Source organism: Phoenix dactylifera, chromosome 13, assembly GCF_009389715.1.
Source record: "Phoenix dactylifera cultivar Barhee BC4 chromosome 13, palm_55x_up_171113_PBpolish2nd_filt_p, whole genome shotgun sequence".
NCBI classification, from domain to species: Eukaryota; Viridiplantae; Streptophyta; class Magnoliopsida; order Arecales; family Arecaceae; genus Phoenix; species Phoenix dactylifera.
The window spans coordinates 11,109,515-11,133,354 of NC_052404.1; the positions used below are offsets into that span (position 1 = coordinate 11,109,515).

The 23,840-nt window shown below is 38.5% G+C and overlaps 1 protein-coding gene and 1 long non-coding RNA gene across 11 annotated transcripts; one reads left to right on the top strand and one right to left on the bottom strand.

The window, feature by feature from the left end:
* Positions 1 to 2,117: 2,117 nt before the first annotated feature.
* Positions 2,118 to 11,021, top strand: LOC120112912. Of its 8 annotated transcripts, XR_005514592.1 has the most exons (4): positions 2,128 to 3,061; positions 5,693 to 5,791; positions 5,931 to 6,031; positions 9,879 to 11,021. It is a non-coding gene; the product is annotated as an uncharacterized LOC120112912 (long non-coding RNA). The 8 variants fall into 8 exon arrangements; XR_005514586.1 differs by having other exon boundaries at positions 2,118 to 3,061; positions 5,237 to 5,791; positions 5,931 to 11,021; XR_005514587.1 differs by having other exon boundaries at positions 2,119 to 3,061; positions 5,240 to 5,791; positions 5,931 to 11,021.
* Positions 10,809 to 22,107, bottom strand: LOC120112911 (coatomer subunit zeta-2-like). Of its 3 annotated transcripts, none has more exons than XM_039133076.1 (6): positions 21,949 to 22,107; positions 13,589 to 13,748; positions 12,107 to 12,251; positions 11,903 to 11,980; positions 11,224 to 11,308; positions 10,809 to 11,124 (listed from the first exon to the last, which is right to left on the bottom strand). In XM_039133076.1, exons 1-6 carry the CDS (start codon positions 21,949 to 21,951, stop codon positions 11,065 to 11,067), a joined length of 531 nt encoding a protein of 176 aa, XP_038989004.1. In that variant the 5' UTR covers positions 21,952 to 22,107; the 3' UTR covers positions 10,809 to 11,064. The 3 variants fall into 3 exon arrangements, with proteins under 3 accessions (XP_038989004.1, XP_038989003.1, XP_038989005.1); XM_039133075.1 differs by having other exon boundaries at positions 12,107 to 12,254; XM_039133077.1 differs by lacking the exon at positions 21,949 to 22,107 and adding an exon at positions 12,556 to 12,692 and having other exon boundaries at positions 12,107 to 12,254.
* Between the last annotated feature and the right edge of the window lie 1,733 nt (positions 22,108 to 23,840).

Genomic DNA, 23,840 nt, shown 5'->3' on the forward strand with positions numbered 1-23,840 from the left:
GCATGACTCGGCGTCCTTTCTGCAGTTGACCAGACGGTGGGTGGCCTCATCATGCTCCAGGCAGGCGGCTACAATGGTGGCCTATACGGCGTATCAAATCTGGCTATCCAGAAATGCCTCGACGTTTGGTGAGAGTTGTCCCCCTCCACGGTTCGTGATTGAGCGGGCTCGGAGCCAGGCAACTAAGGTTATTCAATTGCACCTGTCGGATGGACCCTTGATAGCTTAGGACACCTGGGGCTCCTCTCTTACTTTTGGAGCATTTTGCACGGTGTTCTTCACCTAGGAGCCCCCATCCCCAAGTTTCCTGAAGGTAAATTTTGACGGTAGTATACTGGATGGCGAGAGTAGGAGAGGGGCGGCCTTCATCATCAGAGGTCTGGACTCCAGGGTGATTGCAGCTAGTGGCTGCCAGATTTTTGATACCTCGGTCTTGGGAATGGAGTTGAGGGCAGCTTGGTCCGGCTTGAGTTACGCTCGACGCTTATTGCATACATGTGTTATAGTGCTGGAGGGCGACTCAGCGACAATTATTAGCTGGATCCAGCAGAGCGTGGGTGGGGTGGGCGACACCCACCCGCTGCTTAGGGATATTCGGGCTATGGTGAGTGAGGGGATGGTTGTTCAAGCAAAGTATGCGTACTGGGAAGCCAATGGGGCAACAGATTGGGTAGCCTCTTTCATGGCTAACCATTTTGGGAAGACCCTTTGGCTGGGGGAGAGAGAGTTATCCAGTGCGCTCTGGAACTTGTTATCTTTGACTTTTTTAGGTGTATTCGTACTCGTCGTATATAATACATCTGCTTCAGCCAAAAAAAAGAAAAGAAAAGAAAAGAAAAGAAAAACAAAGAAAGAAACGCCACGGTAGAATGGACCATACATGGGGTTTCATATCTGATTCTAAAGTGTTGAACCGGAGGATCAATACCCTGCACCATCCATCCCTCGGTACACGAGTGGATGGTGATTGTGGTGCAAAGAGAGATACATGCATGGCTTATGGTGCTCGTATATCATATTTTCCTTTAATCACTCGCTCTCAAACAGTACATGGTTGGCTGGTGATAGGATTCTGGATCTCTCTTCGGTTCAACTTGCATCTCAAAGCATCTAAAACTTTAGAGGGAGGAACCATTTTTTTTTAAAATTTTTTTTTTGGCAACAGAGATGTGAGGAAACTTACTGCAAGCGGATGAAAGAGAACCCTCCGGCATCTGCACTGATAAAGAAATCAAAATAGGTAGAAATCCTTCCATCCAAATCCTTTCAACCTATTCGATGCTTGCATATAGTTGGTTAGCCAATCTGCTACCATACAAGTCTCAAAATTGCACTAAATATTTTGCTACAGTGGATCCAAACCCTATCTATTTAGATTAAATTATATCGAACATTTAGGTTGGTAAGGGCCGAAGTCGCCAAGAATTGCATCCTAGATATCTTGCTTAAAGGACGTGACACAATCCTATCTAAGCAAGCACTCGATGGTGACTTCTCCACTTCAGTTGCCACTAGAAGATGATCCTCGCTCCAAATTAACCTCTACTTTGACAACACCGGATAGTAATAGATTTGCCTGAGTTTGGATCGGATCAAATTTGAAACAAACTAGAACTTTCAGTCATATCCAATCTATTTATAATTATATTAAAAAAAAATCACATCTTATCCATTTGTTCATGCAATTCATAAATCTAATTAAAACATCGTATCAAAGTCGGATAACTTAAGAAACGAAAACTAAATGGGACGAAGAAAGAGAGAAAATAATTAAAAGGGAGAAGGAAAAATGGTAAATGTTATGTTATTCATTTCAGTTTTTCTCTTTATACTTTTATTCTCACTTATCAACGTATTGCATGGTCTTTCTACAAATTCAACCTAGAACGTATAACAAATTTCATGGAACTCCACAGCAACAGTTCAAAAAGTTTACAATGGGATTTGTGTAAACATTAAAGTTTACAATATTCTGTTCATTGACAACAAAGATAGTGGGCTCTGCAACCAATGATTTTGCTGGATCTAAAAATAATGTAGCACAGAAAACCGGACTCACAGGCGAATGACCAAAAGATGAAGTTTGCTTTAGTCCTCCAAACGAGTCTATTCGTCTCGTTCACATATGTCCTTTCCACGAGGGCCAAAGTGAACCCAAAATCATGCAACTCAGCATCAAGACCAACTCCTAAATCTTTGTGATGATTGGCTCCACCGAAAAATCTTTCCTGTTTTTTTGTCTATCAGTAGCCGAGCTAGCCCCTGGATCAGCTCGAAATCAATCAGTAGGTGATCCTGAAACCATCCAGAAGCGAAGAAAGGAAGGAGAGAGATAGGAACAGCCATTTTCAAGGCAAGGGAGCTTTTTTTTTTTTTTTTGCTTACCGCCCGAAACTTTTTTTTTGTAATATCCCAAAAATAAGAATCCTCAAGATTATCCCCGTAGGAGGGTTAGTTGGCCATAAAAGGTCGCACCCTTCTTCATTCTATGAGCTATTCTATATATTATCCGATTCCGGTGTGATAACAAAGGGAAGTTTATGAGGCACTGCTATTTCTTCCAAGATTTTGTCATAATTTGGGCGAGAAACTTGCACCAGGCAACCCATGGCGGCTCCAGAATCTCACACCAGATTTCCAGACCTAAATAGTAGTGTCCGAACCCTGTACCACATCGTAGATGCGCCCTCTCTCTGTCCAGCCATGCATGCTCTTCTCCCTGCCCTTCATTCCTCTCCACCTTCGCTCGCTGATCTCCGTCTCGTTTCCTCCCATTCTTGAATTGAATCTGGGCTTGGAACGATGGCTTATGTCTACCCCTACTCTCAATTCCTTATCTCTTTCTTCATCTTTTTCTTTATCGTGTCGGCGCCCGAGCTTCTGACTCGGCTTCTTCTCTCTGGCGTTGGAGACTTGGGGTCGGTTCTCATGGCAGCCGTGCGAGGTTTTAAGAAGAGGAGGGCCGAAAAGAAGACCGAGAAGTAGGCGGCCGCCGAAGAGCCCATGGATTCGGGCCAGGAGCCTGGTGATTGGTGGGATGGCTTCTCAAGAAGGATGACAGGTTTCTTTCTCTTACTTGTCCTTCTTTAATCTCCATTTATTTGACGTTCTTGCCGTATTGTGCTGTTGTTTAATTTGCTTGCTGCTCTCGAATCTTGAATGGTTTCGTATTCGTTTTCCAGGCGGGGTTTCGGTTCTTTGATTTTTTTTATTTTTTTCTTTTGGGCGGGGGGGGGGGGGGGGGGGGGGGCGTTAGTGTTTCGCCGGCGTTGGTTTGATTCGGTTCATGTTCTTATGATGCTGTTTCTGCGAATGCATTAATGCGGGTCTCTATCGAAATTTTATTTTTGTGCATCGAGATATGGTTTGATGTGATTGTCCTCTCGGCATTTTTGACTGTTTGATGCAGTCTAGAGAGATAACTCATCTCTTCCCCAGAGAAATATTGTTTTGTTAGATTGGAAGTAGAACAAGCCATAACGCTATGCAATCAGGAAGGAGTAGTGGATTGAATCAGGTAAGACTGACATCTAGATGACGGATGTTGCCCAAGAATTCTGCTTTTGTTTTTGGGACTAATGGGTGCTTTAAAGGACTAACATTTGGTAAGATCGCTGGAGGGATCTATTTAGAGTATGAATTTCTTGCTCGAATGTTGGCTTTGTCGCATAAGGTGGATTCCGATACTCTGCATTTGTTTAGTTTTCATGGTGTCAAGAATATGGCCTTACAGGTTTTCTGCCGCATAATGCAAATTCCGTTACTCTCCATTTTGTTAGATCAGCAGGCATGTGATTGTAGGTTGCAAGCTAATCAGGACAAAAATTTCTTGCCTTTATCACAGAGTGCAGATGTCGATACTCTTTGTTTGTCCAGATTGGTGGGCGTTATGACTATGCCCTTTCATAACTTCCATAGAGGATCGAGGGACCATATATTGCTAAGATAGATTACTATGCTGATGGGCACATTTCAATTAGGACTTGAGCAATGCCACTGAGACTATTAAAGAAATATCATGAGATAACTATTAGACTAAATTTGCAATAAAGATGAGATCACTTGAAGTTAAGTGGCACCATGGGCATAAATACGTTTGAGGAGCCGAGATGAGGTTTCTGAGGTGGATATGTGGTAAAACAGGGCATATATATTAAATAAACAAGGAGACGAAGCATGCAAAAAAGCAACATACGGGTGAGAAGTAAGAGAGGATTTTTTGAGACTGTTGAACCATGTAAGCACTAGGGAAAAGATCACTCATATGAAGACAAAGCATCAAACATAGGATGAATGGCTTAGGAAAGAAAGAAGTGGGTGGGGGAAAAATACTTGTCATTTGGGAGGTCTCTTTGTAGGATAGGAACCAATGGTGGAGTAGGAGCATAGAGCCATTTCCTAATACACAGGATGAGGCTTATTTTTTGTGCTAATGTAAGTTTCGATTTTCCATATCATGCTTATAGGCTACAATGATGTTTTTTCTAGGGGGTAGGTTTTGGAGTACGCTATTGGTTTATAGCTTGTTCAATAATTTTCAAATCAAAACAAAACAAAACATACTTTGAGGATTAGTGGGTGATAAAGAATGGGAAAAATGAATGTCCATAGAGTAAAATTGTTTCTTTAATAGACTGATGATAGGCATGGATGCATTATCAGAAAGATTTCTTTGATATGGAGCTTTTGACTTGCATGCATTGTGGTTTTCATATAAAACAGCTTAGGATAAAAAAAACAGCTCAAATTTCTCTTGAGGTTGCAAAAAAAAAACGAGACAATGGGACACAGTTTTTCCATGTTGTTTGAAGACTTTCATAGGTATTCCATCTTGATTGATTTTGGAGGTATTTTTTACTCAATATTCCTGTATCAAATCCACAACTTGCTGAACTTTGGAACCTCATTTGGTTTCTGCTATTATTTGGTGAGCTGAACATATTATGATCACCTTTTCCACCTCAGTTACATTTATTATTTGTAATAATATTCTGTATATTACAACTTTATTTCTATCAAGATTACATCCATCGCTAGTTCATGCCTTCTCATATCCAATTTGACAAAGTCCCTGACATGTATTGCTTGCCAACACTGAGTTGTTGTATGAATATTGATTGTCATGTTTTTTCAGAACCTCTATATGTTCAGTTCAATTCAGTCTCCCACTGTGATTTTTGAAAAAATTTCTTTGGTGAAATATAACCTTGATGTTACTTTGAATGGCATTATCAAGAAGTTTCAGGGTAAGAAGTTGGCCTTGCTGCCAGCTTGCATTGAAAGAAATGTGGTGTACCCAAACCAACTCATTTGAAGTGCAGTCGTTTTTTTAACTAAGTTCTATCATCAACTTCAAAAGAGAAAAGAAGAAGAAAAAAAAAAGAAGAAGAACTGCTATGTTTCGGAGGGTGGAGGAGCAGCTGATGGAGGAAACGAGAGAGGCAGGGGAAAGGAAAAAAACAAAAAAGCAGCTGGTGGAGGGCAAACAGGAAACACCATTTACTATTCCACCTCATGGATAAAGCCATATAAATGCTTTATTTCAGCACATGTAATCCCTGTGGGGCGTGGGCAATGGTCGATCGATGGCAGGGGAAAAAACTTTGCGCGAATTAAAACCCCTCTCTATTTCCGTTGCTAGGGTTTTGCCATCGTCGTCGCCTAATTCATACTCGTCCTGCATTCAATTTAGGGTTTGGTTTGGAACTTTGAGATGGAGGCATTGAAGCCTTTGAAAGAGAAGAATTTCTGGTTCACTTCCTTCCTTGTTGTGTGGGTGGCCACTCTACAGGTTCTTCTACTCCCTTTTGCCCCAAATTCTTCATGTCCCTTGTCCAATTCGATGTTCCCTCCTTCCATTTTTAATGAACTGATCGGTTACTGGACTAAACAATCTCCTAATTCTTGGGTTGTACCATCACATTTTGCAGGCACATATGATGTGGATGCAGAAGCAAGACACTTTCAAGCAAAGGTTTGGGGATATGAGCCAAAAAGGTGGAGATGATTGAACTACTGAGCAATTTATCAGGTTCCTCTGAAGCCGAATCATATCCCCATTTTCTTTATAGATTCTTCTCTTTTCACATTCCATTTGTTTTATTGGGATTATAATCTTTTGGAGAATATAACATCATGAAAAGAGAATATAAACACCATCTGAGGAGTTCCTGGATTGGGTTTCCATTTGTTTTGAGAAAAGGAAACGGTCTGTTGTGCCGATTGCTTGCTTACAAATATTACGAATAATATAATTGGGCTTATATTATTATGGGATCATCATCGAACACGGATGTTAATTGGGGTTAATTCTGCTTTTCATATCGCTTTTCTATTTGCAGTTGGTTGGTAGGTTTAAATTGATTGATTATAGGGTGGAAAGGGATACTTAAAAATATAACGAATAATATAATGACAGCTTCTGTATGGTTTCAGTCCTATGTGTGCCCTCATTTGTATGTTTGAACTGCTTATTTGTCTTCAAATTGTTATGTTTGCTGATTTAAAAATATATGATTGGTTTATTTTAAGAAAGATATTTTGATAGGTGACTTCTGGAATTTAAAAGATAGTTGGAAAATAAGACATGTTTAGGCATTCACAGGTGCCATGTGATTCTCAAAAGGGTTTTATAGAGGTCGGGTTTACTGTGTCGAGTTCTAGAAACAGATGCTGGAGCCTAAACCTAGTAAAAACATCCTTTGTTTATTCAGGTTGGTTTTGGTAAGGAAATAATAACATTCAAAAGGCATTTTGTGGCTTGGTGGCGAGAAGCTGAGAATTTATTGATGAGGGATGACATGTTAGAGAATGTTTGAAAGTTCAAGGGAAACCATTGTGGAAATTATAGGTTGTGTTTCCTTGCCACCTTGGAACAAGGGTGGCCCTTTGTATTAGCATTTGAGGCTTCTAACCAACTTTTATGTTCTGAATATTATGTCACCTACACATAGACAAACACACATAAGAGTACATGACATGCATTGGATGTGTGGTTATGTTTATGGCTCCCTGTTAAGAAGTCGCACTAGTTGATTCATAAGCCGTACATGGACATTTAGGACAACCTGTACAGTTTGATTGCTTCAGTTTCAGTTCTAGTTCTGGCTAGCCCTTGATCTGAAATGTCAGTTAAAATTGCCTGAAACCAATGTACTGTCATATAGTTAGTAAATTGCAACTAAAATGTTTAGTGTCTTGCTATTTTACTTTTAGATAATCTCAGCTAGTTTAATCCAAAAGATCCAGTTTCATTTAGAAGAAGGTGAAATGGGTCATTACTTGTTTTAATTCTTCGTTGTCATTTGAATTGTGAAAGATCACTTGATTCACATAAAGCTTAATGCTTCGAACACCTTATAATGGGTCATATACACAGACAGGGAACATTTCTATATATGCAGGCATAAGTTGTGCAATGAAGCTTCATATCTATCTTATATCCTGTGAAAATGCTTCTGTTTTTACTTTTGGTGAATCTGCAGAGTTATTAATACCAAGTCATTATGACATGGGATGTGGAATTTGTGAAACAAATAATTGTGGAAGTTGTGACATAGGATGGAATGCCATTGTGACGTTTATTCTTTAGTACATAATCCAATTTCAAGATACATTTCTGAAGGGTCCAGCATGTCAAGGATTTTCAGTTTAAGTTGATAGGCAGGACGTCAAACTCTTCCAGGAGTGGGGGCATACAGCAGACTTGTGTACATGACTATCAGGGCCCTATGAATAGATAGATTCACTATAAAATTTCCGCAGCATACCCATCTCTGACCTCTTGTGATCAGAAAATCAAGTATGGTTGAGGTCAAGCAGAGACGCAATTTCTAGCCTATATCTCATTACCACTGATTTGATATTGCAATTTAAACCACAGCTAACTTTTGCCCCTTTTTTTTTCCCTTCCAATTGACATCCTACTCCCTGGTTATTGGGAGAGGCTTGGTGGCTGCTTTCTCATTGTTATCATAGTATAATAACATTACAGAAAAACATCTGTTCAGGTTTGTTCGGCATTTTCTGTTTCATTGCGAGGATTCACCAACTCCTGTTCCCTCTTCTCAGTTAATCAAGCAACCCCAGTTTTACGAAAGCTAAAATCCTTTGCTATCAAGAGATGGGAAAAGAAAAGTCTAAGAAAAACCTTGTACAGTGGGTGGACAACCAGAGGGTTTTCTCTTGCTGGATAACATAAATTCATTGCTAACTTTTGGAGGCAAAGTTCTTTTTTCCTTTTTTTTGGCACCGTCCGCAGATGAGTGGGGGTGGTTGTGGAGGGGTGTAGTGGGTGGATTTTATTTCATTAAGTTTAGAAGGATTTTACGTGCATCTACTTGGGTTCTTAGGATCATTCTGACAGATAAGGTGAGAAAAAAAAAATTCCCACCAAGGTGGTAGCATAGATGGAACGGGGCGTTGGCTTCCACCAGGGTTGCCCAGGTTTGAAACCCGTGGGTGTTGACTAAATTCGGGGACCGGATGCCCCACGCCTGGACGCTGCCGGTGGGAGCGCTACTGGTCTGTTGGTATCGAGGTGGCGCTGGGGTGACGTACTCACACATGGGTGATGAGCCCAGTGAGAGGAGCCCATGGGTCGGGAAGGGTACGCGGAAACTTGCGGCCTACATCGAACATTCCCTGGTGGAAGGAGGGACCAGTGGGGGTTGCTACGCGGGTGAGGTTCGCCTCTCCCCCTCCCCTTCTATTTTTCACCCAAAAAAAAAAAAATTCAAGCCTTTGCTCTTGTTTTTGACTATTGGCTTGATAGTTTAATAATGTCAGCCTCCTGTCTTTTTTGAGATGGCTCACAAGTAAGATAATCCTAGTGATCTCCATCTCATCTGTTTAGTAATTATTAGATGGCTTCTCATTACATGACTTTGGTTATTTAGTTTGATTGCCTCTTCACTTCATGCCTCTGTGCCAGATGCGACACCCAAAGGGTGAGCTTTTGGCGGTTAGCTTAACGTCAGTAGGCAGTCTTGGCTGAAAGGAGGCAAGCAAATGAAGGGAGGCATGGAGCATGGACTTCAAGAAGCAAAGCTTTATAAACTCGACAAGCCACTTATAGAATGCCGACTACTTCATGAAGTTTAATAAGAGAGGGAAGCGAAACTTAGTGAGCTTTAGTTGGCCGACCGCTACATATGCCGCTGGTGGAGAAAGCTCTTCGAGCTTTCCTTCATTCATTGCTAAGCCAAGGTCCCTGGTTTTCGAGTCAACCCACGCCTTTTTGAAGACTCTAATAAATGAGATTTCGAGTAAGTATTTACATTATCTTTTTCTACCCGAAGAAATGATTCATCGAAATAATGAGTCACTTATTCCATTGATATGGCCGCATCTAAGATTGTCTCAGCAATACGTCTCCCAGGTTGATTTTTCAACATCATTTTGGCTTAAAATTGGGCTCGCTGTGTTATAAGATCAGTTAAAATAATTTCTCTGAAGCAGACCTTATGGCGCTGGTATTTTCATTTTGTAGGGCATTTTTGAATGAGTCTTTAATAGTCTGGATGAGCTTCATCTGTTTTAAAATGCTTAAAAAAAGAAATCACCCTTTTGGAATGAATTGCATGTTCTTGTTCAACAGGTGCAGATAAATATTTATATACTTAATGGAGTACTTTCCTGCTTCATGATAATGGTTAGAAATCTTTTACATCTTGCTACCCTGCTCCATCTGGGGAAATATAGTTTGACTCTTATAGCGTGCACATCCTTCTCTTAGCCCCTTGTTCTGGTTAAGAATTTGCTTCCATCAATCCAGAATTAGCATCAACTAACCCAACCCTATTTAAAAACAATGTTTGCATTCCTTTTTATGCTCACGGGAATTCATATCTCTCTTGCTTCCTAACATTTTCTGATAGGTTGGACAAGATTGCAGCAACAGCAAGAAGTCCCCTGAGCCTGGAAGCTGAAAGCCAGAATGGTTTAGTCTGCCACTGCAAGCCAAACCTTTCTAGCTTTAACTCTATGATTAGGAGGGTCCAGAATGGTTTAGTCTGCCACTGCAAGCCAAATCTTTCTAGCTGTAACTCTGTGATTAGGAGGGTAGCTGATGGACGCTGAGCGATTCAGATGGGAGCTACGAGAGCTGGGTCTTTGTAGGTGGGGGTGATGATTGGCCTTTCCGAATATGCTTTATTTATGGACACAATGATGCCTTTTCCTGGTGAGGTACGAAGTTGAGAAAGGATATGCTGTAACGTCCCTTGATAAAGCATTTAAGAGAGATTGAGCTCAGGCCTCGTCCCTTCCAAAGAAAGCAGGACAATGCGTAAAGATGATACCAATTGTCTTTTCCTTTTATTTGCAGGCGGAAAGTGTAAAGCGATCTGTAAGGATGTAGAAAGATTTCAGTGGGAGTGCAGTCTGATCGCAGGTGAAGCCTACAGTGGTTGTCTACAATTTTGCACAATCTTATTAAAAAGGATTGCTTCATTGTTGATACCTACAAAGGATCTCGAGCATTAGCCTGCTGCGTACAAACTTACTATAAGCAGATCCGGACTTTGCCGTTGCTCTAGAGTAAAATAAGAGGCAAATCTCCTGGTAACTTTTTAGAATGCCTGATCTGTGTAGCGCCCTGCAAATGCTGTGGTTTCATTCTGACCTGTACCACCAACCCTGTAAAAAAAAATGAAGCTATTACTTGCTATCGTAAAAAAATGCTGGTTTCAAAACTTTTATACATGATCTTGCAAATCTTTATCCTTCAAAACAAATTTAGAAGAAACGACGATCACCAAAAAAAAAAGAGATCACAAAATTACTAATGTGAGTTAAACACTCCCACATGATGCAATCTCAATTTCCCTGCCACTTGTAATTGCAAACTAAATTGCAAGCTCATTGTCTTAGAAAAATTTAAAGAACCAGATAATCAATCCTCGTGGCTGCTTGCCCCACATAAATTTGAACTATAAATTACATTCCAACTTACAGAAAATTTAGGCTTGACTGGGTTAAACAATCAATTAACCCCATCCCTCATTACCACCACCAGCAGCCAAAAAAAAAAAGAAGAAAAGGAAAAGGATAAAACTGAGCACATCATTTAAGAAGGGATCTTGCCAAATGTTCGCGAGCTGTGGCTAGGGCTTGAGATATAGTCTGCAGGCAAAAGATTAAGCCATGCTTCAGAAACGATAAAAATGCAAGTACCCAATTTACGTTAAATAAACTTGGGCATAAAATAAATATCGCAAGCACCTGCTCAGACAGGGATCCAGCCCCCTCTAGACCGTGGCTTGCAACTTTTCCAGCAATAACACTAGCATCCGTCTCAAGAATGATTCTGCAAGGCAAACATAAACAAAATCTTTAGCATCACATCTTTCAACACAGCCAAAGAACAAAATCTACTAGCATGCAAAGACATATATTAAAAGGTTCGGCTACGCTAAAAGTAATTTTCTGAGCAGTCATTTATGACCCCAACTTGTGCAGCCCGATATCTTTTTCTGTAGTTCTCAATACCCAGAAGCATGTTCCTTCTAGCTTGCTGCTATAATTCTTTGTCAATGTCCTGAAGACACACCCGCCATTTCCCAGAATTTGCAGTGTGATCCTGACGAGGCTGTCTTTCTTTCCTTTTTTTGGTAGTGAGAGGTTCTTAGTCTTCAGGAGCAAGTACTTTCCAGCTTCTATCCAGAGAGAGAGAGAGTTACTTCCGGCTATAAGAATTTTTATAGCTGGTTGTTAAAAAACTAATACTACGATGGCATTCTCCTACTTTGATATAAGCTCAACCTAGCCAAGTAAGATTATTTTTACAGGTAGCGACATTCCTACTTGCTCAACAAGAAATGCTAAGAGAATAGCAGAAACAATAATAAATAATGGGCTTCATGGTTTAGCCTGGTATTGCAAAAAGGGAGCATGTCTGTACCCTCCATCAACAATTTCATCAAGGCAAAGAAGGATCAAATCCAGGTTTTCAAGTGCCATCCGTTTATCCACCTCATTCCTGGAAGAATGGGGAATGCAGTTAAGCTCTGTGCATAAGATGATTCAAATAAAAACAAGTCTGCAAATTATGCACCTAAAAGTCGTGATGAATAGGAAGGTGTGCTAATAATAAAACTGGCAAGACCTGAGAAGAAGGCCAACTGCATCAACAAATCCCTGAAGCACTGTGGCAATAATGAGTTCATTCTCATCGTCTCCAGCAGTAACAAAAAAATGCAGATCTTGAACAAACTTGTACACAACGATATAATTGTCAAGCATTGCTATCTCTGCTGTAAATGATAAAACTAGTTCATGAGCAGCACAGAAAAAGGTCCATATATCTTCTATATTAGATGACAAAAAATAGTAAGACAATCAAATCACATATCAAAGTTGATTAAGATGGCACAGAAATGAAATATAACACAAGAAAGAAGACAATTTGTCGTCCAGCACTACGCCTATCTCAATGGGGCAAATTCTCCCATCTACCAGATTGGGGAGAAAGAATGTAAGCCACTAAGATTATGCCATAATCCTATATATTTTTCACTCAAAAACAAATCTCATAATTTGCATCTCTCTGCCAACCTGCTTCTTGCTTTGGATGGAAATCGGCATCTCTCACCCATAAAGTTGAGCAAGGGGGGAGAGGATGGGGGTGGCTGTATAGTTGTTGCAGGCAGACTGCACTCCCCAATTGCATTGAGGGCCAAGGCAAGCAGATTCTGAAACATCAAAAAATAAAAATGCATGCACTAATACATGAGATGCCGTGTAAACACCAGTATTTTGAAACCTGTCCTATTCCCAAACCATGCTAAGGTGGGACAGAGTAGCTGGGGAGGCATTAAAAATGCATGCAAATATGCATGAGATATCTTGCAACAAACACATTATAGACCAGGAGGGTTTAAAATAATTCGGGAAGATTCTGAAAAGGATAAATGCACTAATGGTATGGCAGAAATTTGGAAAAACATGAACTTCTGTCCTTGATAATCTATACCATGCCCACAAAATCTAGCTAATATTGAGGAGCACAATCATAAAGTATTATAATCAAAGGAAACCACTTTCTAGACATGTTCTGTGAGAGAAGTTTCATAATATGCAGAGATGCCTAGCTAGTTGACTCCTTTTCTAGTTAATTATATACCTCATGGATATTTTTGAACATTCATCAGTATCATAGACCAATGGACATCAATTGTGATAGAATATTCTCTTCTACAAAAGCCTGCCTATCCCTTGCCCAAAATTCCCTTTTAAGCTAAGATTACATACACATATCACGAGCATTCTAATGGGTAAAATATAGCATGCAAACAAGATTAAAGAAATATAATAGTGCGAGGTTTTCATAAGAGTTCCATATGTTTAGCCAAAAAAATCATTGAATTTGTCAAGCAAGTAATTATTTTACCCTTCACTTGCAAGATAATGCAAAAGGTCAGAAATTCTAGCATGCAAGCACAAACCATGTAAGCTGTCAACAGATGCATGTAAGTGTGTGTGCGTGCGTATGCATATATGTAGATGTATATGTATGTATTTATGGACGCATGCCAAAAGAAAAAAAATCATGAATGAAAACTGAAAATTGAGATTGCATTAATGTCACCTTCAGATCGAGCATTTGTCTTCATTGTTTTAGTAAATACAGATTTCTCATTTGCCAATTTTGCAGCAAGCGTTGGCCAGTCATCTGTATAATATTTTACAGCTACTCGTTTCCCCTCGGAGTCAAGAAGAAGAATGTTTTTGATTGATGGACAAGCCTCCTGCAAACATAAAAATGATTTATAAAATTAAGTATTCACCATGAAGAAAAGAAGTTGCTGAAGATTTTATAATTGTGAATATATCTTGGTGTATCATCAATTACTACCATAACCATTCAAAATTTTCTGCTATTTCGATTTCCCCTAGATGAAAGAACATTTATTAATTTGGTAGACTTTGTGAGTCATCTTTTGCTGTTCTTTGCTAAATGGAGCCATATTCATGAACCAACACATGATCTATAGCAGCATGCGAAGGGCAAAGCTTTACAAAGTACAAGAAGGGCTAATTTTAGAGGGGAGAAGAAAAAAACAAAAGGTACATTCAGAATACAAATAAAGATGTTTATGGTTGAGCAAGAATTTGTATATGAACAACTAATGGAGAATAAGTAATTCCTAGGGGACACCTTGAGAATTAAGCTTTAAGATATTATCTTTCAGCACTCCTTGTGGATGCAAGGGAGGGTGACTGTAGATGGCCTGACGACTTTGGTTGTGTCTACAAAATCATGGGCCTTGATAAGGAGGAGGGCTCAAATCCAAATTAAAGTACAAGAAAATGAAATTGGAGTCTGAAGAAACTTTAATGGAAGCCGCAAGAAGATATTTGTTGATGCTTTCAAATTTATAGGAAGTCCTTCAATCATGAGCCTGGAAGGTTCTAGAAAGAATGGGAAGCCCAAGAAAAGTTGGTAGAAAGGAGTGAGTAGGGACTTCTAGGCTTCAACTTGAAGTGGAATCAATTACAAAGCAGGACAGATTAAGGCAACCCAAGCTGATAAAATAAGGCTTGTCACTACAAACATATTATGATATATATATATATATATATATATATATATATATATATATATATATATATATATATATATATATAGGCACAAAACCAAAACTCATCTTTAATATGAACCTAACAGATTTACTTCCATAATTATATGTTAGAACTTAAACATGTAGTGCAAGCAAAATTCCCACATAAAACTAGAAGATTTTAGATTTGATATTTGAACAATGAATACTTAAAGTCATTCTTTCCCCTTTCTTCCAGCAAGGCCCTTGGTTTATATGCCAACATATAATTGTATGATAAACCTTACAAGAGTGGAATCGACAATTTTTTGACTATCATCAGATCTCACCATTTTTTTGTCAATTTCTACAATTGTTTATGTTGTGCAATGATGAATTTGAGGTAAATTCTTACCCAAATCCTGGAAAATCAATTTCGAACCATCTGATTAGGTCTTGTGCTTTTGTTTAGATTTTTTAAAACAAATTAACATACAGTTGACTTAATATGGAAAAGATATCATAATGAAGGAATGATACTTTAATCCGTGACTGGATAAGGTAGCAACACAATATCCAATATTCATCAAAAGAATCTATACCCTGAACCACCACCACCACCACCCCCACCACCACCCAAAAAAAAAATGAAACAGACACAGATACCCCACCACCACCCAAACAAAAAAAGAAAAGAAATGAAGTGATCACTAAACTCTTTGCTACTGCCATGTGCTGCCACCACCATATCCAAAATGTAAAAGCTAAAACAACAGCTCAACATGGTAGAGGATATGAATCTCAATGATCATCCAAAAGCGATCAGGTTTCTTCCTATAAATTCCATTTCCCTTCCTCGTTATAAAGAGAAAGTCATTTGGCATACCTGCATGGATTAGATGTCCAGATAAACCCCCCGACCTAATCTTCTTTCGCATCCAGAAGAGAGGCAGTGGGCTATCCGAGAGAGTGGTTCAGGTGACTACCGGAGTCATTGATTAAGCAGGTCAGATGGGCTTAGTAGGGCTCGAACCCCCTTTTTCTTCGCTCTTCCGGAACCGGTACAGAAATTGGTGCTTTTTCTACTTTGTTTACCTTAGTGACTGGGGGGTTTCGGGGAAAGCCTATGTGGGGTACCTTTCGGGTGTGGGATGCTCGTTTAACTTCTGTATTCATCTTGTTCCTTATTTACCTGGGTGCACTGCGTTTTCACTTTGTAATGAGAGTTAATTGAGTGAAAATGACATCCACAATCTTATGATTCATGATTTGCCAAGATCACACTTCCAAATTATAGAATTGTAAATTTGGGATCAAAGAGACGAGATTTAACATACAATCATCTGATATCTTGTAGGTTAAACTGTAACTTTCTTCATCAATCATCCAATATGACCATAGGTTTGCCCTACTTGTTTTAATCAACTTGAAAACTATATACCATGGCCTCTTTCAATCTTTATTGCATGTTGAATTTTAAGTATTAAGAAGAAAACATGAAAGCTTGATGTAAAGTCCCTATTGCTGACTCACAGCCAAGACAACAATTTAAAACAATTAAGAACTGATGACTACATAATGAATCTGTAAGTAAATGTGGTACTAATATCAATTATACGATATATCACTTTGTTATCCTAGATGGTAATGCAAATCATGTATGGAGATTTAAAGCCAGCTAACATGAAATTACAATCATATTGTAAAAAGAGAACTTTTTGGAAGGATATTTCATATGTATAAGCAAAAATATTGTCATGCCCCAAATCCGAAACATGACATGGCCGTGTTACCGTGAGATGTTGCCCACAATAACACAAAGCCCACAAAAGAAAATCTGTATAAAAAATTATATAATAATAAAAGTGGTCCAAAATTTTTCTCTATTTATTAATTGACAAAGTACGGGTACACGACATCTAAATTTAGCACTTAAATATTCAAGCTACATAACCCATAATTTCATAGTTATAAACTAAATTTATTATTGGCTTGCTACTATGCATGGAGCTTATTATCTCGACCTCCACTTGGTTTGTCCCTTCCCGCTTCCCTCTATTTATTAATTGACAAAGTGCAGGTACAAAGCATCTAAATTCAGCATTTAAATATTCAAGCTACATAACCCATAATTTCATATTTATAGACTAAATTTATTATTGGCTTGCTACTATGCTTGGAGCTTATTATCTTGACCTCCACTTGGTTTGTCCCTTCCCACACCTAGCAACCTTATTTGTCTGAAAAGAACACAGAAAAAAGTGAGGTTCATAGCTCAGTAATAACCATGCACTATCTTACTAGATCAAACATAATTTTTACATTATTTAATGCATCATTAGAAAATAACTTTTATTACAAATCAAGCATTTCATAGACAACAATCTATGACATGAAAATCCGATCATGCATCCATAAATCATGCAGATTCATAAATAGAGTTCCAAGTAGGTAACTTAAATATAGTCCTAATTCATTAAACCATTTTGCCATGTAATTAGAGCATTTCATAATAACCACATAATAAACATGTCAAAAAACCAAACATGCTACTGCATACACAAATTCCATAAATAGTCGTATCGTTCCATAAATATAATCCTCTCAAACTAGATGTTAAGGTCACCTTATACCGGCGACAGAATCGTAATCAATTGGATATCATAGTTTGCCAACTCTTATACCGATGGCGAGGCCATATGCCAACTATTATACCCATTAGCAGGGTCGTACGCCAACTATTATACCCGCTAGCGAGAATCGTATGCCAACTATTATACTCGCTAGCGAGGGCCGTATATAGCTATCTGAGAGTATGTAATCTTATTTCTTAAATCACTTTTTTTAAATATATTTTTTTAAAATCATACATGAATAAAGATACTAAATGGCTTTATAGAGTTCGTAATCTAAAAATAATTTTTAATAATAAAACTATCATGAAATTATTTACGGTAAATCAACTAGTTTCATAAAAGTTCATAATTCATAATTAGACCCTATATATATCACCTTTGTAGGAAAATATACTTTTTCATAATTTGAAAAGCATTCACACATAAGTATCCATTAGACAATGCTATAAAAACATGAATCATTTCACAATCATATACTTAATCCTAATTTTTAAGAAAATGTAAAGCCAATCATATTAGTATAATTTATATTTTCATACTTTATATAAATTAAAATCAACCAATAATTCAAAAATTAGTAAAGCCTGTGCTAGGGTCACTTACCTCTGTTCGTCCAAAGATCACTAGGTTTAGATGGGTAAAACGACCACACCTATCCAAAACTATTTAAGAAGATAAGGTAATTTATATTCAACTATTTAAAAATCTAAATATAAAATAAAAAGCTCCAGGGGATCGAAATGGACTTGATCTGACTTCATACCTAAATCGAGAAAGAGAGGTGAGAAAGACCGGTCCAAACGGTCGCAATGGAGTCGATCTAGGGCCCTATATAGGGATCCGCCCAAGGGTGCACAGAGGAGGAGAGAAGTAGATGTTGGAATCCAATATTTTATTTTATTTTATCTATTTATTATTTTCTATTTTCTCTCCTCTCTTTTTTCTCCTCTTTCTTTTTTTTCTTTCTTCTTTCTCTCTCTCTTTTTCCTTTTTTTCTTTGTTCTATCCCTTTGTTTGGCAAAACAGGGGGCATGAGCCTGCCCCTCACCAGAACAAGGGAAGAAGGAGAAGGCACGATGGCCCAGCGGTGATCGTGCTCGGTGACGACACTGGTCGCGGAAGCCAGGCAATGGAGAAATAACCGCCCATAGGGGTCGCAAGGCCATTGAAGAGAAGGACGAGGGAGAGGAGGATGAGAGAGGGGGTCGAGGCTATTACCTTGCTCTGGTGAGGCGGCGACTGTGAATCCGGCGGAGATGGGGCACAGAGAGCTTGAAGCGGCAAAAAGAAAAAAAGATAGAGATGGAAGAAGAGTAAAAGAGAGAGAGAGAGAGATCAACGGAAAAAATTGTTTATGTTGGTCATGGGAGTTAGGGGAAGGGAAGAAATAGAGGGAGGAGACCGTCGATTTCACGATCTCCTCTTGCTCACCTTCCCAAAACGGCGATGGGTTGACTACCGGATCTCTTTTTGTGGGCATTGTGTTATTGTGGGCAACATCCCAAGTAGCACAGCCATCTCATGTTCTGGAATTGGGTTATGACACTTAATGATATCAGAGCATAGGTTTGATCATCGGTAGAACTTAAAGCTTGGTAAGAAGAAGATAAGTCTTGTCTAGTTAGATCATGTTTGGTTAAAATAAAGAATAGATAAATTTCCGCTTGTCCTCCCACCTTTTCACCAACTATAAAGATGTATTGGAAAGGGCTTTGAAGGTTGAAGCGGACTTGAAGAGATTCGAACAAGAGAGGGGTGACAGAAAGAGGCTTAAACCAACAGAAACCCAAATTAACTAGCAGAAAGACTCAGAGAACAACTCTAAGAAGAAGAATACCGAAACTTGCCGGTATTGCGGCAAGAATCATGATGGGCCTCATCTTAAGAAGCTTTGAGCATGCTATCAGTGCGGCAAGGTGGGACATCTAATGCAAGATTGTCTTAAAAAGAAGAAGGATACCGGTGCAAGCAACTAAGTAGCGACATGTACAATTCTAATAAACCCAGTAGATGCTCATGAGTCTTTTTTTTGATTCTTCTAAGTCCTTTGTATCTTCCAAGTTGGCTAGATCTTTAAACTGTTTATCTGGGAGATAGAATAGGCCACTGTGTTACCACTCCTCTTAAGAAAGTAATTCTTGCTGATGTTGTGTTTAAGAACTGCAAATTTCGAGGATAATTTTTTTTTAAGAATGGGAGAATGTGATAATCTAGGTATTTTTTGGCTGGGTGATCTGGTAGCAGCGTGAGAAAAAAAAAGAGGAAAGAACTCACCTCCCTTTTATTTCCATTGCTCCTCTTTGCTGACAGACAATCCATCATCATTTTGGAAAGGTGAGGGAGAGGAGATAGCGAAATCGCCGGTCTCCTCCCTCTATTTCTTCCCTTCCCCTAACTCCCATGACCACCATGAACAATTTCTTCCCTTGATCTCCCTCTCTCTTCTCCTCTTCTTGCATCTCTATCTTTCTTTGTTTTCACAGCTTCGAGCTCGTCGTGCCCCATCTCCGCTAGATTCATGGTCTTGCCTCATCGAAGCAAGGTAATAGCCCCAATCTCCTCCCTCATCCTCCTCTCCTTCATCCTCTTCTCCGGCCTCGCCACCCCTATGGGCGGCCATTTCTCCATTGTCGGGCTCTCAAGACTGGCGCCCTCACCAGGTAAGACCACTGTCGAGCCATCGTGCCTTCTCCCTCTTCCCTTGTTCTAGTGAAGGGTGGGCCCACGCCCCCCTATTTTGCCTCAGAGAGAGAAGAAAGAAAAAAAACGGAGAGAGAGAGAGAGAAAGAAGAAAGGAAAAAAAGGAAAAGGAAGAAAAAGAAGAAAGAGAAAAGATTAAAAAATAAATAGATATAAAATAAAATAATGGATCCCATCATCTACTTGTCCCCTCCTCTGCGTACCCTTGGGTGGACCCCTATACAGGATCTTAGATCGACTCCATTATGACCGCTTGGATCAATCTTTCCCACCTCTTTTCCCCGACTTGAGTATGAAGTCAAATCAAGTCCAATTCGGTCCTTTAGAGCTTCTTATTTTATATTTAGATTTTTAAATAGTTGAATGTAAATTACTTTATCTTCTTAAATGGTTTTGGATAGGTGTAGCTGTTTTACCCATCTAAATCTAGTGATTTGTAAGGATACATATGTTTAGTCCTGCATCGACTATGCACTGGGTAGACCTTGAATACTTATACAACGTCAAAGAACCCAAATAATGCTTTTTGGCTAGCCTTTTTTGATGAGATCTTGGATTGTTACAAATGGTATCTAAGCAGACCCAGCCCAAGACCTATGTAAACCAAGGGATACTGAAGCACGAGCCCATTAGAGTTGACCATTGGCCGATTGTGGTGCTTGTGATTGGATTTGAATAGATATGAACCCTTAGTCTAGTAAGAACGCAAGCGCTTAAATGGGGGAAGTATGTAGGGATCCGTGCATGCATGAGTTTAGTCCCACATCGGCTATGCACTAAGTAAATCTTGGGTATTTATACATGACCAAATAACCCCAAAAATATCTTCCGACTAGCCTTTTTGGATGAGGTCTTGTGTTGTTACAAATATGGCACCAAAATATTGCCGAACTCCATAACATTAGAAAAATGTGTGGAACTCAAATTATCACAATGTGCGTGGATTGAGAATAGGTGAAGACCAAATTTACAACAAAACTCATATATTTTGAAGCAATTAATGCTACAGCAACCTGCATGTTACCTTATGGATAGACAGACTTGTACTTCTTGCCTGAACTGATGCTATATACCATTAACATTTCAAAGATAACCTCCATTAATCAATAAATTGGCTAATGAACTATCATTAAAGTTATCACAAGGGAAAGAAGTTAACATTACAAGAGGTTTTCTTGAATTAACATCCAGCAATGACGGGTATATGTTTCTAGAGGCACCAATTCAGTGGTTGCTCCCAGAGGCACACTTTCCCGTGAATGCACAATCAGCAAGATACACAAATTCCTAAAGAAGTGATAATGTGGTCAGTCGCCATATTAATATCTTCTCAGCCTAATTAGTACCTTTGTAATATTAGCATGTATCTCTTCTTGATCTGGGTTTGATTTATATGTACAAAACAATCAGCCTAATTAGGGTATCCAGCTCCTCCAAGTACTTATCTTCATCACCATGAAGAAGAGCTTGAAAGATGAACGCACTGACAACTTGAGATCCAAACAGATAAGAAAATCAAATCTGAAACATCAAAGCTCTCAGGAGTTATATGTTTTCTTTTATTCCACGAACGAGAGGAATTATGCCAAGAATGATAAGATATGGTATTTATCCAGTAGGCTCTTTAAGACATTTCAAGATCCAAAAAGATAAGAAATCTGAAAACCACAGATCTTATAAAACTCCTAGTTCTTGATCTTGTTCCATTGTATCGTCCAATGACGAGACTAGTCAGATATTCCATATACTCCGATTAGCGATCTTTCCCGATCTCCCTAAAAGCGACTTATTTTCGTCCCAAAACACCAAAGATGTTAAGGTTTACGCGTTCTTTTGATACCAAGAACGAGAGAAAACAGCCAAGAATCCCCAGATCTGGAGTTCCTCCAATGATTTCACTAATAATGTTAAAGATCTAAACAGAAAAAGATGTAGAAACTTATAGATCTTATAAAACCTTAAATTCATAGAATTCAAGATCATGTACATAAATCGGATGGGAGAAATTTATCTACGTATGAGATCCGGATCAGATCAAAGAACGAAAAAAAGAAAGAACTCGAATAAGTTACCATATCAAGAAGATCGAAGTGGAGAGAGCGACCGGATTCGAACACCAACCAGGGAGCGAGAGCGAGATGCCTCCTATGCACCAGAGCTCTAGAGAGTCGAAAAGAAAACAGAGGAAGCTGGGGAGAGAATGGAAGCTACCGGGGAGGACCCATGGAGGCTAACATATTCCGTGTATATATCAGGTGGATATCGGCCCTTGGATGGCGGCGATCGAGAGAGGACAGCTGTCCCACCGCTTGGGGGTGAAAACGGTTAAAAAATAAATAAATCATACCCTGCGTTTCCCGGACCTTCAGGCTTCAGCTTTAGCCTTTAGGCTATGGTTTGGACTTTGGAAGCGGCCCACACCTGAAGCCACATTGTGGACTCATACCACTGGACCTGGACCTCGTGTCACTCGTGTCAGGCCCGATTCAGAATATGGAACAAACTTCAGCCCTCTAGTATAGGATCACTACATATCAATTATATTATAAACGAATGATACAGAATTTTCCAAGATTTTTCTTCTAATTCTTCTGAATTTTAGAGAGAGGTTGAGTTTTCTCTCCTCTATCCATTTAATAGGCATAGAGATAGGGATTTAAACTTACTTCGAATTTTTTTCCAAATTCTTTTTTTGCATGCGTAAAATTAGTTAACAATATTCTAAAATAATTCTAATTTCGTATTCTTTTTGTGCATCACATCTAAACAGCCAATATTTTTTCTAAAATAATTGAAATATTCTTTCTAAAATAAATAAGAAGAGACTTACATATTTTATTTTGAATTTTTTTTTGTAGAATATTTTTCCTCTGTGTGCATGGAGGGAAATATCTGTGAAAGATTTCTGAATTCATTTTCTGTGTGTGTAGGCTCTAAATGGCTAATATTTTTTTTCTGAAATAATTAAGAAGAGTTCCACTCAAATTCAAAGTTATTTCAATTTTTTTCAATCTTTTTGTTCCACATGCTTGGAATTAGTTAATGGCTTTTATCAAGTATATAGCACGGCCATGCAAAATCTAATTTGATTATTTTCCCTAAAATAGATAAGGAGTATCCCACAAAATTTATTTTGAATTTTTTTTCCTATGCTTGCATGTAGAGAAATATTTGTGGTGTGGTGATTTCTGACATATTTAAATATTTTTAATATTTTTAGATAAATTTAACTTATTTAGATAATTTTTATTTTTAAAAAAATTGTGGATATTTTAGACTAGTTTTTATGATTTTCTTTCTAATTTCCCTAAGAGTGGAGTTTTTTTCTTACCTTTCCATTTAATAGGTATAGAGATAACACGATCATGAGTTAAAAAAATAAAATTATAGATACATATCAAACGATACCATGTTTGATAATAATATGTCGGATTTTTGTTCATGTTTACCCTCACAAACACAATTATAACTTCAATATCGAGAATAATTCGGCAACATTACAAGGTTAGGAATTCATAAAAAAAATCCAGTAATTTCAGAAGAAAATGTTCAGAAAAAATTGGGATATTTGAAATTTTAAAATAAAAAAATATTTTTTAGTTTATATAAAATAAATTGACAAGCATCGCCAAAAATTATCATAGTTTTAAGTTCCCTGCAATCGAAAGAGGTCAGCTATACCACCATCTTGGTTTGTTGATGGGTCTGGATCAGGCCCGGTTCAGATAACAACCTTCAATAGTTCATTTGTATTACCTAGAATTGGGCTGAAATAAGCTTGACCCAGACTCAGAGCTGGAGCCGGGCCTTAAGTTAACAACATTGACTTAGCCTAGGCCCGAGCACTAGAACCTGACACACAGAGAAAGCTATTCAAGTCCAAAATTAATGTATCCCTATTTTGTGAATGGCCATATTTGGAAAAATTCACGTTTGCAATTCTTATGATTGTTTGTTTAGGCTA